Source organism: Falco punctatus (assembly GCF_963210335.1).
Source record: "Falco punctatus genome assembly, chromosome: 3".
NCBI classification, from domain to species: Eukaryota; Metazoa; Chordata; class Aves; order Falconiformes; family Falconidae; genus Falco; species Falco punctatus.
Genome location: NC_137582.1, coordinates 109,452,246 through 109,469,566, shown reverse-complemented (window position 1 = coordinate 109,469,566; position 17,321 = coordinate 109,452,246). Strand labels below are relative to the sequence as shown.

The window sequence follows — 17,321 nt, the reverse complement described above, 5'->3', positions numbered from 1 at the left end:
CACCCTGGCAAGCTCCCAGCTGTGAGGAAACCACGTCTCCTTTGGGCTGGAAGCTGGGATAGGAGCTAGCTGGCCTTTCACTCCTGCCCCTCAGGACGGCTGACAGCCCCTCATGCTGTTCTGGCCCCTCCTGGGCACAAGTTCTGCGGAACAAAGGAGTTCCCCAGTGCCCAGAGCCGCCAGACCCTGCTAAACCTCTGCAAAAAGAGAACGGGGAGATTTGGAAAGGAGGGGCCCCGCAGCGAGGTGCAGCACCTGATGGAGCCCAACCAGGTCCTGAGCCTCGCCCCGCGTTAGGGCGCGGCGAAGACCTTCCCCCCCGTCCCTCCCTGGCGGCTCCTCCCTCGTCACACTGAAAGGCAAATGGAGGAAACCAGTAACAAACACACGTCGGCTGGTCCCGGCTTCTGGACAGACAATGTGAGGACGTAAGAGGCTGTTTGCTTATTCATAAATCATTAGATAACGATTTACGCGTCACGTGTCGGTTGTGCTTTTGGTTTCTCACCCTCGCACTATTTTCCCATAACAGGTGACCGAGGTTGAGCAGGGCAGGAAAATTAACTTGTACCAAAGTGTTTCATTTTCAAAGACTCATTGAGGCAGAAAGGGACACATCTGGAAAGCTGGCAGCAGCGGGAAGGACCCACACGGCTTGTCACACCTTTGGTTTTCAGCACTCCAGAGAGAGAACCCGGCCAAACACCTGCCTCTGGTGGAGAGAGCTCTTTATTTTACGCAGGGAAGCTTGGCGTTAATCAACTTTAACAAATGACCGATAGTTTCTAGAGACTCATGTTGGGGCAGTTGTTTCACCAGGTCAAAGGCTTTCACCCCCACCTCACGAGCCTGGAAGGAAACGGAAAAGACAAAATAATCGCCAGGAATTTGCCTTTTCTCAAGCGGCAGTTGAAATGCCTGCAGAGGCTGACTGGAACCGTGGCGCTGGAGCCGATCAGGATCTGGCCTCTCAGCCGCCCGTTCCAGAGGGTGACCTGGGCAAGCTGCTTTACAGGAGAGAGAAAAGCTGCCAACAGGTATCATATTTAGGATCCAGCGGTGCAGACAGAAGAGATTACAAACCCCAGCCCCCTGTGCTGGAGATCATTACCTCCCATCTAATACAGCAGCTTGTCTGAACGTTCCCAAAGCTATTTCAGGGAAAAAAAAAAAAAACAAACAACCCAGCTGTATTGACTCAGTTTGAACTAAATCCCTCATTTCCCTCGGTAGCTTTTCCAGGGATTAGACATTGTCACAATTACAAAGCTTTGCCTTTTTTTCCTAATTTGAATTTGTTTCTTTGTGTCTTCCAAACACTGACTCACATCATTACGTCTCTCTCCAACACAATGAAGAGACCATTAATAATCTCTATTTTCACCCTCCAAAACACGGGCAGAAGAGACTCAGGATTTTAAGTCCCTTGCCCAGACAAAGAGACCTGATTTCCAGTGCTCAGCATTTCCTCAAAATCAATTATTGTTAAGGCAGAGAACTGGGTGCTCTGAAGTTAGGAGTCGCATCTGAAACTTTTAGCCATCAAAATACAGGGGTGCAAATTCAAAACCGAATTACAGGGTCCAACAGAGTGAACCTGCATTAACACTGTGGTAATTAGAGGGAGTTTGGCTCAAGGAGAGCCACGTGCAAGGCCGGCGTCTTCTCTCACCCAACCTGATGCCTAAATGCAGCTCGTGACAGGCAGCTGCTCCGCCAGGATGTCCCAGGTAAAGGACAAACCCAGAAAACATGGATGACTATAGGATCCACTGTGGATTGTAGAGGAATTATAGGGGAATGAAGGCAGGTTAATTAACATTGATAATATACAGCTGTGGGCTGGCTTCAGGGGCGGTGGGTTGGCTGACGTGGATAAGGTGCCGCTGTGGCTGGTTCCTGCTAAGTAGTTAAATAGCTCTGAGGGGCATGGAAGAGGAGCTCTGGATGGAGAGAGGCCTGGAAGAAGCAGAGGGAGGGGAGAGAGTGCCCTGGATGTAGGAGAGACAAGGAGAAGCCCTAGGAGAGGAAGAGGGTCTGGATGAGGAAAGGCTGGCTGGAAGAGGATCCCAAAGAAAGAAGAATCTGGACTTGCAGCAGAGGCAAGAAGCAGTGTGGACTGGCCTGAAGAGGATGAAGAAACAGCACGGACAGTAGATGAACTTCTGAAACCTTGGGGGAAATCGGTGGCTGTGCCAGGGAAAGGTGTGGGAACTGCTTATTGAAGTTAACCTGGGATGGAGTGGTAAAAGCCTCACTGCAACCGGTGAGTTTTGATAGTGCTGTGACAGTGGATGGCCTGGCCGAGACCAAAATGGACGCGGTGAGGTTTGTCAGCCTCGGCAGAGTGCGGATCGCAAACTGCCTTCACACAGAGCTGCTAAGGCAGCTTTATCTGTGGTCATCCAGTGCTGCAAGGCTGTTGTGGGCTCAGGAGAAGTGCTGGGGGAACAGAAGCAACTGGCTTCGTGAGCTGGGGTGAGCACAGAGGCAGAGTTAGGGAGCTCTCCTGGAGCCTTCTGCCAGACAAAACTTACCTTTGACAAATCCAGGGTCAGGTAATAAAGCATGGCAAGGGCATGCAGAACTCTGGCGGTTTCCCCAGGCTGTTGCTTTGGTGCCTGCTCTCTGCTAGCTAACACGGCACTCAGCACTTGGGTTGCTTCTGCTTGCTGGGCTTCGGCTGCATCGAGAATAAAACAATCTCGTTGGATGCATGCAAGATAATATATTCAAAGCTGTCCAATTATCTCTTCTAGACATCAAAGCATTTCTACTACAAGCATCAACGCGGTATCCCAGCTCCATGCAAATTCCATACCCATTAACAGGTATCTTTTCATCCAGTCGGTAACTGTGTTGATTAGCCTTTCGTAAGGATGTGGAGTCATAACAGCTGCATGAAAAGAGCAACTTTCATACTCCTGTCATAACCGAAGATGGTATCGCGTGGCCCTGTCTTGGTGTGGTTCCTACGGCAGCAACTACCAACGGAGACAACACTGGGTAATGGGATTTGCTGGAATGTTTCTTTGACAATATTTTGATCAGTATAGATGGTGGAAAGAAGACAAGGACCAGAGTCTAGTCTGACTTCAGCGGAGCACAGGGTAGTACCACGTGCAATAGCATGTTTCCTAACCCTTTATGTCCTAGTGAGAGATTCCCCAGCTTCTCCCCTGAGAGTATTCTCCTGATTAATGCATCCAATTATCAGTACGTGCTATCCCACTGTGTCCTACCACTTCAGAAGATTAAGCTGTGAACCTGCCTAAGCAAGATGACATCTCACTTTCACATAATTAAATGGAGACAAAGGAGCTGCAGAGAAATAAGTATGTCGAAGTGGAATTGAATCTTGAAAGGCCAAATCCTGCACTGTTCAAGTAGCTGCCACGGGTGCTGTGAAAAGGAGCACGGAAACAAAAAGGGCAAAGCTGTGCTTCCACTCAAACACCCTTATTCCTAAAGCAGCCTTGTTTCATCCAGCGCAAGCTGCTGAGCATCAACCCCAGAAACACCTGTGATTACAACTAAATTTGGTCTACAAAAATGCCACGCAAAACCCAACATGGTAAATATGAACCATAGGATATACAGATTCTTTAAAATCCCATCTTCTGAGTGGTTCTGCGCAAGAGTGGTGCTTACTCATCAGGTCTTCGCTGACTTCCTTCTCCTCGGCGAACGGAGACATTTCCAGCCGTGAGCTGAGACTTTGTTCTTGCGCTTGAACTGCCTTCACAAGAAAAGCATGCCAGATGTCAGTTACCTATCAGGAAGCAAATGAATTATTTCACTTGCATGAATCCATGGTATTTAGCAACTACTTGTTCTACGAACACTGTGTCCTGCAATACCCGCCCCTCCTGTGATAACTGGAGTGCCTGCTGGTCACTGAGCTGGCTGGCTCACGGAGAGATCTGACTGCTCTTCTCCTGCTGGCAGCCTTAGCTGGAAGCTCACTTCTCCAGCCAGCTATTAATTTTTTATCAAACTTGAACAAATCTAACTAAATCGTTAAACAAAAGCAGTTTGCAAGGGGAACAGAGGCAAATTGCGCAGCAGCCAAAGCCTTGTTTCCACAGAAAATCAGGCTAAAGAAAGGAAAGCTCATTTTTTTTTTTGTTAGTTCTTAGAGTGGTTAGATAATTGTTCCTTCCCTTGCTTGATCCTTCCATTCTGACAATCTTTTATCAGTGTGACTTTTCCTTGATTCTCACTGTAAATTTTACATGGCTTGCTTGTATCCCACTGCTGTATGTACCAGCCACTCTTCCCTGGCTATGGAAAATCCTTGGTGATCCTCTCTGCTTGTGGGGCTCTTTAACCCCTGGCACGGGGTGTTCGGTAACAAAGCTATTTCTTAACAAGGTTTGGCCACCCAAATTGAAGACAGCTTGAATAATTATTTTGAACCTAGCACAGGAATAATGTCTCCTGGTTTTAACTCTGAGAAATACATAAGTATGAAAATGGTTTCCCAGATTGATCCAAAAAGGCAATGCCAACACTTTATACGGTTGCCATTATATTAAAGGCAATCAGAAACAGGAAAAACATCTGAAAGGGCACAGGAAAAATAAGTGAGAAATAGATAGGAGGGTGACCTTCGAGTTTACCAACCTTAGCATACAGTGAGTTTGCTATGTCCGTTTTGTTCTGCTGAAAGAAAACATTGGCCATGTGGAAATAACCTCCAGAGGTCTCAATAGATTTTAGTCCAAATGTAGAACTAGCAAGGTAAATCTGAAACCAGTATGAAAAATGAAAAAACAAGAGTTTAACATTCATGTCAAACCTGGGAAACTTTTCATTATGGATTAATAATGATAACACAAGCATTCAGGTTTTTTCTGTGTAATGAAAAAGTTAGTGATACCTGTTTCTGACTGTCAAATGTGGTACTCAAAAAGCTGTATTTTTATGTGAAGGAATTTACGGGTTTATGCAAAGGAGCACAGTGCCCCCAAACCCTCTGCTCCCTGGGGCAGAGGAACCTTATCACCCCACTGAAGCATGGGGCAGATTTCCCACATCTCCTCCTCACTTGGCGAACACCTCCCGCCTCCAAACGCGCAACCTGCTGCTGCTTTCCAGCTCCGTGGTGCCAGTTTCTCCCCCCGAAGCCCCGGCCGGAGCCAGGGAGTGGGAAGGCAGTGGTGCATTCCAGCTATTCTGAGCTGGCGTGTGACTCTCAGCAGATCTGACACGCAGCCAGGGTTCAGGCAGGTCTTGGGCTGCTCTGACGTAGACCAGCGACTCGCTAAGAGCAGAAAATTATTACCTGATGCCCTTTCAGGCACCTGATTGAGGACACCTAAACACACAATGGCACAGCGGGGAACCTCCCCGAAGTTTTACAGACTGAACAAAGCCAGGGTTGTATAGCCTACAACAGAAACCATTGAATTCTTCCCAACCATATGTCATCCTTTACACCCACACAAAGCTACTATCAAATTCAACAGTAGCGGGTATACATCACTCGGCACTAGATAAATTTAGTCCACACAGGACATAAATAGGATGTTGCAGAGTTCATCTGCCTTTGGAGGATCAAATGACAGGCAAAGCATCCTCAGGAAACAGCTGGCAACCACCACTTCCAATGTGACAACCTGTTCTTGGGGCTGAAAAGGCTTGAGTCAGGGAAAAGGCCATTGAACCAGGCGTTTAAATCGTTAAATAAGGCATTTGTTAAATAACAGTTGACAGCTGCCGTCTAACAGAAAAGTAGTGAGGAAAATGATGGCCCAAATATAAAGTCACTTCCCCACCTGTTGAATAAAAGGCAACCGTACCAGTTTGGGGTTGGCACATCTGCTCATCTCAGTACGAGGCTGACAGGTAAATTTATAAGCAGATGTACTAAAGACAAGGTATGTGGCACTTCATGGGAGTAAGGATCCCTGGTAAAACGCTTTGGCTAACACGTGGATACGCGGGTGTCTTAGATCTAGACAGTTCAGGTGTTTGTAACGTGTCGTTCAGTACCTAAACCCAGAATGACCAATCTGCTGGGGTTTTCATATTGATGTGGAAGTGTTAGAGTGGGAAGAAAAATTGAAGCCTTTCTGTATTTGAGTTGGCTTACATCGTTTGCCAGGTGATACAAAGCCTGTTCAAAGTCTCCTTCAGCAGCACAGAAAAGCCCCAGACTACGATGCAGTTTACACTGAAGAGCAACGCTGCAGTCTGGAGTTCTGAGGACAATCCACTGGGCTTGGGAGAGATACTTAGATGCCTGTGGAAGACGGCCAACACCTGAAATGACACGTAGGATTAAGCAAGATAAAGAGCACTTTTGGATGGGAGAAATTTAGAGAATACTGCCTGCTAGCCCTCTGCAGTAGTTTGATATAAAGACCTAGTTTGTGGATTCCCCGCTTCTCTCCCGAGCGCTCCGTAGCCGAGCAGGTGTTCAAAATCTGATTTACGGACAGGATGAGTGTCTAGAGCTACAAGAGAAACCAGAAACTGTGTAATGCATTCAGCATCTCTGAAACACGTGCTCAAAACAGGTTAGCTACAGGCAGCCACTAATGACTCATTTATTATCACACTAGAATTACTCATGGGATTTTTTCCCCCCCCTTCTCTCGCCACACCATTTAAGACAATCCTTGAGAGAGCTCAATTCTGCTGGCTGAGCGTTGCATGTATTCCCGTAATGGCAACGATTTACAGTGATTTCTCAGTCCTTTACATCTCCAGCTGAAGGGAGCAGCTCTCCACGCACACCGAGCCCTAATTTGACATTCTTTATAAAGCATACAGTCAATGAGAAAAAGCTCCGCTCCAGGCACAGCGTGCTTTTGTGAATGAACTCGGGCATGCCTCTGATGCAACGGCCTCCGAAATGTTTGCTGGTTCCCTGAGATAAGAGCACAACCAACCACCCTCAGGAATTTAATGCTTTTGAGAGTCAGACGAAGCCACAGAGGTGAAGAACAGCTTTTCATATTGCTGCTCCTGTGGGAATTGGGACCGAGGGAGAAAACATTTCATTGATCTCTCATCACCCACGAGTGATTCTTTTTCCCCAGACTCACACAGTAAAGGGGTGTGTGTGTGACTTCTGAAATCTCTCTGAAATGCCCTTGAGACAGGGCAGGGTAGAGGCATGGCACAATGCTGAAATGCAAAGCTGCTCCTTCCCTGATAAATGGTAAAAGGAAACCAGAAACCTGACCCAGGGGAGGTCTTGCCCTTGCCAACGTTACTTATTTAGACAATACTTACCAGCGGAGGCCTCAGCCAAGAGGAGATAAGCAGGCACCAGTTGCACGGAATTTGAGCCGTACACTTCGGTAGCGAAGCGCAGTGCATGTAAAGCTGCAGGTATCGCTTCTTTATGCTTCCCATCCAAAACAAACTCCTGGGCTGTGCTGGATGTGACATCAATGATGTATTTCTGCAGGGAAACACAGTAATGAGACAGACTGAACAAAGCGTAAGGTGAAATAAAACGCATGGTCTTTTTTACATTCAAGTTAGAAAACTATAAAACAGTGATTGCGATGTTGTTTGTGTCTGTAATTAACGGGTGGAAATTAGAGCTGTCATGTTAGAGCCTGGCTTTCGCTCCTACTTCTAGCAGGAACAGCTCTGGACATCCTCTTAGGTCATGCGGTGTCTTATGAGACGAAGAATCCTTTATGCCTACGAAAAAGGGCTAATAAGGCTGCAGCAATAAAAGCTGTGAAGCACAGAAAATGATCATCACAAGACCATAGAAAAGATTAGACAAAGGGGCTACGGTAGGGTTTTGCTGACGGTAATAACAGTGACTCATAGCAGGCAGCGGAGCGTATGGTTTGGCAAACTGGTGCCAGCATGGCACAGCTCCAGCTCTGGGAGACGCTGTCTGGAAGTGAGGAGAGAGCTCCTCACATGGTGCTGCAGCTTCCTCCCACCCTCTCCTGGCCAGTTTTGGGCCTCATATTTTTAGGCACGGAGTCTGGAAACCAGGTCAAAATCAGAACACCCGAACGCACGGCGTGACGCTTCTGTACAGCCAGCGCCTGCGCCGGATTCGGTGGCCAGGCAGCTTCTGCAGCATTTCTGTTTGGTGTCGGGATCCCTAATGTTTCCCGTGTGAATTGTTGCTCCCTGCCTTTCGCTGCTCCTAGCAGGCCACACCACCTTTGGTCTTTTCACCCTTTGCAGCATCTGATTATCCACCAGCTCTGTAAACGGTATCGTTTGAATGCCCGTTAGGAGCTCTGAGGCAACTGGAGATGCTGCGCGAGGTGTTGAGGGATGCCAGCGAAAAAGAGCCAGGATGCTTATTTATCTCTTTGCTTGCAGCCTAATGGTTGCCAACTCCCAACAATTCTGCGTCTGCTTTTCACACAAGGGAAAGCTGTCTGGAAAGAAATCCCGTTGCTGGCGTGCCTAGCAGTGCTGCCATGGGAAGTCAGTGAGGCGCTCGCTCTTTTGCTAGAAGGCACGGGCAGGCCTGTGCAGTGAGCGCCGGCAGAAAATACCATTTCACCTCTTTATTGCCTGCTGGTTTCCAGCTGTGGCTGAGGAGAGGGCAGAAAAAAACAAATTCCAGTGCTTTTGGTGGCCAGGTGTTGGCATTTTGCTGAGGTTAAGTGCTCAGAGAGAGGTAGGCCATGGGTGAAGGAACAGCTCAGGGATAGGAGCCTCAAGGACTTGCCTTGCGAGTGTTTCCTGGGGATCCTGGCAGAGATAAAAGGACATTCTTTCTGGATCAATGAGAGCTTCAGAGAACACACCTCAGAGTGATAGCTCCCTGCTAGAGCAAGGAGAACTAAGAGCTAGAAAACATAGCGCCCACCCCCCTCTCTACTCCTGAGCTACCACATCTAGAGCGAAAAAGGCATGCATCAAACCTAAGCCGTGCTGGGGAAGCAGTGTCCAGGAGAAAGTCAGCACACGCTCAGGGCAAGGAGCAATAAAAGCAGTTATTTATCAGGCAGCTTTTTCTGTCCATGCTGCTCTGTCTCTGTTGCAACCGGCACCAGATTTGGTGCGTGGGTATCAAGCAGATTGTCATCTGGGGAGGTGCTGGAGATCAAGATAATTCATTTTTTACTCCTTGTCAATAGGATCATCGCTACTTCCCCCGATATAAGCTATCTCAAAACATCTGCAGTGAGGACAAGCTAAGGGTTAGGCTCTTGCACAGCTCCCAGGAGGAGAAGCAAGGGCAGGAGACAACAGAAGCCCTGCAGCACCGAATATTTAAGACTGCACAGTTACAAGCCTCGAGGGGATTGTTAGCTTTGGCCCTGCGCTGTTTTTCATCTTGCCAGTAGCCCCACGCCCCCAGACCTGCACGCTTTGGGCTTTTTCATGTGTGTTGCAATTACAGAGGTTTCTCTGAAGATGCCCCCACGCAGTTTTCCCCCAGTTGGGGTTTGAGGCGGCTGAGGACCCCAGCTCTGCTCCAGGTGGGAGCAGGGGGTTGGGAACACGGTTGGGGTTCGATGCCACATTCATTTACTCAGTTGCAGGCACCAAAACCGATGGTGGCCTTGATGAAATGACGATTTAAAGAGGAAGGCAGGCTCCTCGTCAGTTTGAGTTGAAACCTGCAGTCGGACCGATGCTGGAGGACTGCTGTAGCTGGCTGAGGCATGGATCTTTTCCCATACCCAGGGGCTGCGGTAAGCTGACATCACGCAGGCAGGTGAGGCTATTCTACAAACAGAAACTTGGAGTTTTGTCAGCTTGGAGGTGCTGTCTGCAGGCAAGCCCCCGGCTATGTTGACAAAAGCAGATTTCTATCAACAAAGCTTTGGAGTGCAGACGAGGTATGAAACTCATAACCTCCTGGCTCTCAGCTTCACGCACCTTCCCTTAAGCCACGGGGCATTTTGACGTGCACAAGCTTTCCCGTGTCCTGACTGAGGCTCGAGCTGTGTGTTTTCTAAACAAACACCGTGCAGGAGTTTGTGAAGTACAGCAAAAACGTTCAAAAAATAATAAAGCTATGGGCAGACTTCGAGAAGGTGTTTTTTTTCTCAGATCCTCATAAGACTACATAGCTTTCCCCTGAGCTGCAAAGGCCTTTTTTTTACAGCATTTCTGTTGTCTCCACGACTAGAAATGTGATAAAGCCAGCAAGCCAGGGCATTAAATAATCTCAGCCTCTCCATACCGCTCTTCCAATGCTGGTCAGACAGTCCAGGCCCAGCGCTGTCCACCATGTAGCCGGCTGTACAGAAAAGCAGGCTTCATTTGTGGGCTAGCAGCTGCGGTCTCACTGTGAAAGCGAACGGGTAACCAACATGACGTGTCAACTTCTTCACTCCTTTCTTAGGAAAGAAGGAAGACAAAGTGTCCCAGCAGACATTGTTCCCAGAACCTCTATTTAAATAATCAGGAGGCAAAGGTCAAAGAACAAATGTAACAGGGTTGTTAAAGATCCTATAAAAAAATCTCTACTTGGAAAAAAAAAATATCGGAATCTGCTCTCTGTGACTTAGCCCATGAAGTCATTCCAAGCCTTGGCTCAAGCTGCAGATCTGCAGTTGCCGTCTGCTAACCTAGGTGTGCCCTCCAATCAAGAGGAGTGACTCGCCCGTCTTCCTGCTCTTCTTCCCTGGAACCTAATGAAAGCAAATGATTAGTTTACAGCTAATCAAGGAGTACTTCCTTGGTCTAGCGGTCACGTGGACTTTTGTAATGTATATAGCACAATTTTAGCTGCTATAGATTCAAAGAGGTAATAATAGATGCTTTCACCATCTCTGTTCAATATTAGGTGAAGTTTCTTGGAAAAGCTTTAAGCAGTTAAGGATGCAAACCCCTGCCATCGCCCTCAGTAAAACCAATTTTAACTTTCTTTGGAGACTTTATAAAAGATCAACTCAAACGTAAAGTGGAGCAAAGGAGCTTTTGCATTTTTCCTGATGCTTCTGGGACATACTGTTCTAACACTCCTTCTTTGGACTTTGGTCAACAATTTTGTCTGTGATTTTCAAACAGATGAGATTTTCAAAACCAAACCAGGTTGCCAGTGCCCAGTTCCTACAGTCTAAAGGAATCTGCTGCCTAAAGCCTCCCACAAGCTTTCACCAAGCAGGACTTTTGCCTACGCCAGTTCCACCCCTTTTAGATTTTCTCTTTCTGGATGCTCCCAAGAAAGACCACAGCAACAAGCCAGTCACCAAAGCACTAGCACCTGGCCCAGAAACAACCTTAAAAATAATGTGTGATGTACAATCCAGAAGATTAATGATGTTCTCAGTGGCACTGCTTGATTGTTACGAGCTCGCTTGCAGCTGTCCTGTTGTTCTATTATTCTGTGATTAGGAGTTACGCAACGTAGAACGATGATTTATTTTTATGGGCAAGATTTTAAGTAGCAGATGCATTTGGGTGGGTTATTTTATTTTATCAACATTGTGGAAAAGCAGATCCTGCCACCCCATAAACAAAAAACCACCACCAACAACAAAAAAAAGCTGAAAACCACTTGGGCTGGAAAGGAGCTGCACATCTGCACCACCCACGAGGCCAAAAAGCAGAGATAAAAAGGCTGTACTTTGTGGGAAAGGGTGTTTAAAGTTGGCCAGGTAAACAAAGGGAGGGGACGTTATTTCTTTGCCCCCCTGCTTTCAGAAAGGGGAATCCCTCTCATCAGTGAAGGATGAGGACAGCCCATAAGAAGCAAATACTCAGATGGATCCCAGACTAACCAGGGAGGTGGACTAATTGCCTGACAAGGCGGGAGATCCAGGATTGTCGCTGCCTGAGGAAGCTCAGGACTTCAAGTAAGGACCGCAAAAAAGGCAAGAGGCTCATAGAATCAGAGAGAGGATGCTCCCACTACCCTTATCACAGAGTTTTTGTTTAAAACGAACCTTAAAGCTCTGCAACTAAATAACAATCAACCAACAAGGTACCCTCCCAACACTGTGTACATCAAAACATAGGAGGAAGAGATTGAGTTAAATTTCACTGGCAGCACTTTGAAGTGGTCCTTGTTTTTCTTGTACGTACCTGCCTCTTCACCAGCTGTTCCATGCCATGTTTTCTTTCTTTTTCAGAAAGGAGACAAGGGAGGGATGTACGGATTGGAATCAGCAGCTGGCATATTCGCTCATGGATACTAACCCAGTCAGCTTTTTGATGGTCTACATCACTAAGGAAGTAAGGGAAGAACGATATTTTTGTTTACTTGGAAGCAATGTAAGGAAAGATTATTGCCTATTGTGTGATCTGGACTTTCACTGCAGACTAAGTCAGCAGCCTTAGTCTGCTCACAGAGTATTAATACACACACTTGATATTCCCAAGTGGGAACACAGCGCTGTCCTGCTCGGTCACCATGATTCTGTATGTTAAAACTTTATTTAAATCGCTCAAAGAATTCTTGCTACAGTTAGCTTGGAGCAAATGCCTGGCTTTCAGTACTGCAGTGCACAAAAAAACCCAAAACGAAGCCAAACAAACCCCACGTCATTGTGAAACCAATGAAACAGACAGCTAACATGTGACCTCAGTGAGGACCCTGTGTAAGTGAAGATATTTCTGCAGACACCTAGAAAGCTCGCTGCACTGCTCTCTCTTTGATGCAGGCACTGTTGGAAGCAAGGAGGAATGCTCCAGCTCCTGCTACCCTGCCTGCTGAGCTTTGTCCTGGGCCTTCCCCCAGGCTCCATCCTGGGCCTCACCTCTGCCTGCTGAGCTTTGCTTCAGGCCCCATCCCTGCTACTTGGGCTTCATCCCTGCATCCTAAGCCTTGTCCTGGGGCTTGTCCCTGTGCCCGGAGCCTCATCCTGGGGCTAGTCCTTGCCTCTTGCCCTGTCCCTTGTGTCCCAGGGTTTGTACCTATCTCTCAGCCCTTGCCCTGTCCCCTAGCTCTGCCACTGGCTCCTGGGTGTCACTCTGAGCCTGTTCCTGCCTCCTGAGCCTTCTCCCCATGCTCTGAACCTTATCCTGGGCCTCCTCTGTGTCCTGAGCTTTGCCATGGGGCTAGTCTGTGCCTCCTGCTCTGCCCCAAGCCTGTTCCTGCCTCCTGGGCCTCACCCTGGGCCTTCTCCCCATGCCCTGAGCCTTGTCCTGTGCCTTATCCCTCTGCCCTGAGCCTCATCCTGGGCCTTCTCTGGGCATCCTGAGCTTTGCTGTGGGGCTAGTCCCTGCCTCTTGCACTGTCCCAGACCTGTTCCTGCCTCCTGGGCCTCACCCTGGGCTTTCTCCCCAAGCTCTGAGCCTGATCCAGGGCCTTCTCTGTGTGCCCTGAGCCTCATCAAGGTCCTTCTCTGTGTGCCTTGAGCCTTGTCCTGGGCTCTCCCTGCCTCTTGCTCTGCCCTGGGCCTGTTCCTGCCTTCTGGGCCTCATCCTGGGCTTTCTCCCTATGCCCTGAGCCTCATTGTGGGCATTCTCTGTGTATGCTGATCTTTGCCGGTGGGCTAGCCCCTGCCTCTCGTCCTGTCCCAGGCCTATTCCTGTCTCCCGGGCCTTCTCCCTGTGCTCTGAGCCTTATTCTGGGCTTTCTCCCTGCCTCTTTCTCTGACCCGGGGCTGTTCCTGTCTCCTGGGCTTCACCCTGGGCTTTCTCCCTAAGCTCTGAGCCTCATCCCGGGCCTTCTCTGTGTACCCCGGGCTTTGCCGTGGGGCTAGCCCCTGCCCCTCTCCTCGGGCCCCGCCGCCGGCGGGCTCTCACCAGTAGTGCGTGAGGCGGCAGCGGGGGCAGCGGAGACGCGCAGCCGCCCCGCACAGCTCGCAACGCCCCGGCCCCTCCAGCGCCGCTCGGCAGCCGCGTTACCAAGGCGACGCTTCCGGCAGGGGGCAGGCGGGGCACTTCCGGCGGAAGGGGCGGGGCGGGGATGGCGGCGGCGGGCGCGGAGGAAGCGGCGGCAGCGGCGGCGGAGGGGCGCGTGCGGGCCTGGGCGGCGGGGCAGGCGGCGCGCGGGCGGCGCGTGGCGCTGGTGACGTCGGGCGGCACGCAGGTGCCGCTGGAGGCGCGCGCCGTCCGCTTCCTGGAGAACTTCAGCAGCGGGAGGCGCGGGGCCGCCTCGGCCGAGCGGCTGGTACGGGCCGGTTACGGCGTCTGCTTCCTGCACCGGGCCCGCTCCGCCTTCCCCTGGGCCAGGGCGCTGCCCCCGCCCGGGCCCGCCCTGCTCGACGCCCTCCGCCTCACCCCTGGGCCGCCGCCCGGCGTGGCCGCTGACCCCGCCGCCCTGCCCGCCTTGCTGCCCGCCCTCCGGGATTACCGCCGCGCTACCGAGGCGGGGGCGCTGCTCGCCATCGAGTTCACCGGGCTGGGCGAGTACCTGGCGCTGCTGCGAGCCGCCGCCCGCGCCCTGGCGCCCTTCGGTATGGGCAGGGCCCCGGCGGGAGGGGGCGAGCGGCCCCGGGGCGTTTGTGTGACGCCGGGGGGCCCAGGGGGTCTGTGTGTCCCCGGTGTGAGGGGAGGTGGGGGGGGTGTCGCCGCTGTGAGGGGACAAGGGGCCTCGGGCGGGGGTAGGTGTCCCCGGTGTGAGGAGGAACGGGGGCCCCCGATGGAGGGGGCTGTGTCCCCGCGACGTGAGGGGACGAGGGTCCCCGGGGGCGTCTGTGTCCCGTCCGCGGCGTGAGAGGAGGGGCCCGGGGGTAGGTGGGTGGGTGTCCCCAGTGTGAGGGGACGAGGAGGCCCGGGGGGTCTGTGTGTGTGTTCCCCCCACAGTGTGAGGGGACGAGGGGGCCCGGAGGGTCTCTGTGTGTGTGTGTGTGTGTCCCCTCCCCCAGTGTGAGGGGATGAGGGGGGCTTGGGGGTCTGTGTGTGTGTGTCCCAGTGTGAGGGGACGAGGGGGCCCGGGGGGGTGTGTGTCGTACCCCCCCCCCCCCCCAGTGTGAGGGGACGAGGGGGCCCAAGAGGTGGGTGTCACTGGTGTGAGGGGACAAGGGGGCCTGGGGGTGGTGTCCCTGGGGCGCAGGGGGCCTGTGGGGGCTGCAGCACCCTGCCATGGCAGTCTGCATGAGGCTCAGTGGGTGACAGTGTGTCTGAGGGGACCCTGGTGTGGGGGGTCAGCGCTGCCCTGCTCAGGACAGTGCCAGTAGGCAGTGGGGGGTCTCTCGGGGGGGGCCTGGGCTCCCCTCCTTAGTGTTGGGGCACACTGGCAGCCCCACTGACTCTGCTCCCTCCCAGGGGTGGGGGGGCCAGGCTGTCGGAAGGCGCCAGTAGCAGTGGGTGACTGTGGTTGTATTTCTCATAGGCTCCAGCGTCATGTTTTACCTGGCTGCCGCCGTGTCGGATTTCTACATCCCGGCCTCGGAGATGCCCGAGCACAAGATCCAGTCCTCCGAGGGGCCCCTGCAGGTGAGGCCTGCCCCCCCCCCTCCCCCTGCCTTGCCTGTCCCAGCGTCCTGCCGGGGTCGCAGCTGCCAGGGGTCTGACTGTGAATAAGACCTGGGAAAGGTTGTAAAGCGATGGCTCGCTGGCCAAAAAAGCAGGAGTTTGCAGTGGGAATGGGAGGGTGAATTTTGACGGAGACAGAATCCTGTGGAAACGGTGGAATTGCATTGTTTTATTCTTTTGCACCAAGGGGCAAGGATAAGAGGACGAGGCAGGATTGGTCCTGCTCTAGTTTGATTGACATTTATTTTTAGAATGGTATGAAGAGGGTAACTGGCAGACTTAAGCACCAAAAGTGAGTGGTGCAGCATCTTATCTGAAGACAGGAGAACGAAGCAGAGTTCATCGCTGCTTTATCTTTGAGAAACAGCAGTATTACAGTTTGGTTTCTGGTATGGCATGTGTTTATAGCCTGCCTGCAAGATTGCTTTCTATTTTCCTAGCCTTTTGCTTTGGAGCTGCTGTGCTTACAGCACGGAGGTGGGCACATGGTGAGTCACAGGTAGCTGAAGCGCTCTTAGGAACGGCTGCTGGAGTATTTGTGTTGCCTTCTCCCGGCTCGCGCTGATGACAGTCCAAAGCTGTAGCGCGTGCCTGGTGCCCAGGTGCCTTTCACCTATGGGAGCAGGTGGATTTCTGAGCTCCGTATATAGCAAATACCAAATTTATTTAGCTTAATTAGCTTCTAACAAGTCACTGGGCTTAGTTTTTTGTTAGCGTAGGGAAGATAAGGCAAAACCTGATTCCCAGTGACGGACCCAGAGGTTAGGAAGCTGGAGAACAGGGGCACCTACTTTCCCCCCCTCGCCATGCTTTGGCATATTTATGCCTCATGTGCCTTAATGAATTGAGAGAAAGAAGAGTTAAAATTTGGTAGGCTGCCTGGATTTTGGAGAACTGAAAACTTGGACCTCTGCAGATATAATTCTTTTTTTTTTATGTCTTTCTCTGCTTATGTTTATATTCCCAGAGTGGGTTTTAGCTCTTAAATAACAAAATGTTTATGCAGTTACTGTAGGCCTGCTTCATCACTTAAGAATGCCCTGCTTACTGTTAATACCACACTGATAATTTAATTTAGTTGTGCGCTGCATGCCAGTGAGATTTTAACCTTGTTTGGTGGGATCTAACCAAATACTGCCTTGGAAACATTTCCAGTGTAAATATGACATGAAGCAAAGCTGGAATTTCCTTCCCCCTCTCCCCCCATCTCTTACTAAAACCCATTATAATGTTTTTACTGAAACTTTTCTCTACTGTCTTTCCCAATTGTAGATCACAATGAAGATGGTGCCAAAAATGCTGTCTCCTCTCGTCAAAGAATGGGCCCCAGAGGCATTTGTTATTTCCTTTAAACTGGAGACCGATCCCTTGATCTTAATTGATAAATCACGGCAGGCTCTGGAGAAATACCGTCACCAGGTGGTGGTAGCAAATATCTTGGAGTCGCGGAGAACCTCTGTTATTATTGTAACCAAAGACTCACAGACTCCGTTATCTCTTTCTGATGAGGAAATAGCACAAGGCATGGAAATAGAGGAAAAGATAGTGAGCTATCTTCAGGGCCAACATACTGCATTTATAGAGAAGAAAGTCTGAGGACCAGCTCTGAATGAAACAAGTGAAATTGTGCTAGAGAGGGAGTGGAACTGGAGCAATTCTCTATCCCAGGTAAATAAAACAATCCTCAGTGGAACACTGTGTGAAAGGCTGCCGTCCAAAACAGTGTAACTTTTCTACAACTTGGTAAAGGTTATTGTTGCTTGCTTTGAAAAAAAAAATGCACACAGGTGAAAACATTTCAAAAGATGATATTTATTCTAGTGTCTAAAGGAGGAGAGGATATATTGCCTTATTTCTGTCCCGTGGGCTGGGAGAACCAGGAGGTGGAGAAATGGTATATATGTCTGTATATAAAAGATTTTATTGAATCTGCCTCTTCAAAGTTTCTTTTTGATGTGTTGGATGGATGGAACGGTGCTTTGCCGAAAATAAGACATTCT

General features: G+C 50.3%; 2 protein-coding genes across 5 annotated transcripts; one reads left to right on the top strand and one right to left on the bottom strand.

Annotated features, from left to right (window-relative positions):
- Positions 1 to 711: 711 nt before the first annotated feature.
- On the bottom strand, positions 712 to 13,779 carry ZMYND12 (zinc finger MYND-type containing 12). Of its 3 annotated transcripts, none has more exons than XM_080378321.1 (8): positions 13,648 to 13,779; positions 11,983 to 12,124; positions 7,246 to 7,417; positions 6,098 to 6,267; positions 4,627 to 4,749; positions 3,652 to 3,772; positions 2,538 to 2,683; positions 712 to 849 (listed from the first exon to the last, which is right to left on the bottom strand). In XM_080378321.1, exons 2-8 carry the CDS (start codon positions 12,004 to 12,006, stop codon positions 730 to 732), a joined length of 876 nt encoding a protein of 291 aa, XP_080234447.1. In that variant the 5' UTR covers positions 12,007 to 12,124; positions 13,648 to 13,779; the 3' UTR covers positions 712 to 729. The 3 variants fall into 3 exon arrangements, with proteins under 3 accessions (XP_080234447.1, XP_080234448.1, XP_080234449.1); XM_080378322.1 differs by having other exon boundaries at positions 3,652 to 3,739; XM_080378323.1 differs by lacking the exon at positions 4,627 to 4,749 and having other exon boundaries at positions 3,652 to 3,739.
- PPCS (phosphopantothenoylcysteine synthetase) lies at positions 13,772 to 17,249 on the top strand. 2 transcript variants are annotated; one of them, XM_080378319.1, is made up of 3 exons: positions 13,772 to 14,300; positions 15,179 to 15,282; positions 16,594 to 17,249. In XM_080378319.1, exons 1-3 carry the CDS (start codon positions 13,811 to 13,813, stop codon positions 16,915 to 16,917), a joined length of 918 nt encoding a protein of 305 aa, XP_080234445.1. In that variant the 5' UTR covers positions 13,772 to 13,810; the 3' UTR covers positions 16,918 to 17,249. The 2 variants fall into 2 exon arrangements, with proteins under 2 accessions (XP_080234445.1, XP_080234446.1); XM_080378320.1 differs by having other exon boundaries at positions 13,881 to 14,014.
- The last annotated feature ends 72 nt before the right edge of the window (positions 17,250 to 17,321 follow it).

Excerpts from the sequence above, each read along its gene's own strand:
- PPCS (XM_080378319.1), top strand. The coding sequence starts at position 13,811 with ATGGCGGCGGCGGGCGCGGAGGAAGCGGCGGCAGCGGCGGCGGAGGGG. Across the intron at positions 14,301-15,178 it reads CCGCGCCCTGGCGCCCTTCG|GCTCCAGCGTCATGTTTTAC; the intron begins GTATGGGCAGGG and ends TATTTCTCATAG. Across the intron at positions 15,283-16,593 it reads CCTCCGAGGGGCCCCTGCAG|ATCACAATGAAGATGGTGCC; the intron begins GTGAGGCCTGCC and ends TCCCAATTGTAG.
- ZMYND12 (XM_080378321.1), bottom strand. The coding sequence starts at position 12,006 with ATGGAACAGCTGGTGAAGAGGCAG. Across the intron at positions 6,268-7,245 it reads CTTGGCTGAGGCCTCCGCTG|GTGTTGGCCGTCTTCCACAG; the intron begins GTAAGTATTGTC and ends GTGTCATTTCAG. Across the intron at positions 2,684-3,651 it reads AGTCAGCGAAGACCTGATGA|CCGAAGCCCAGCAAGCAGAA; the intron begins GTAAGCACCACT and ends TTCTCGATGCAG.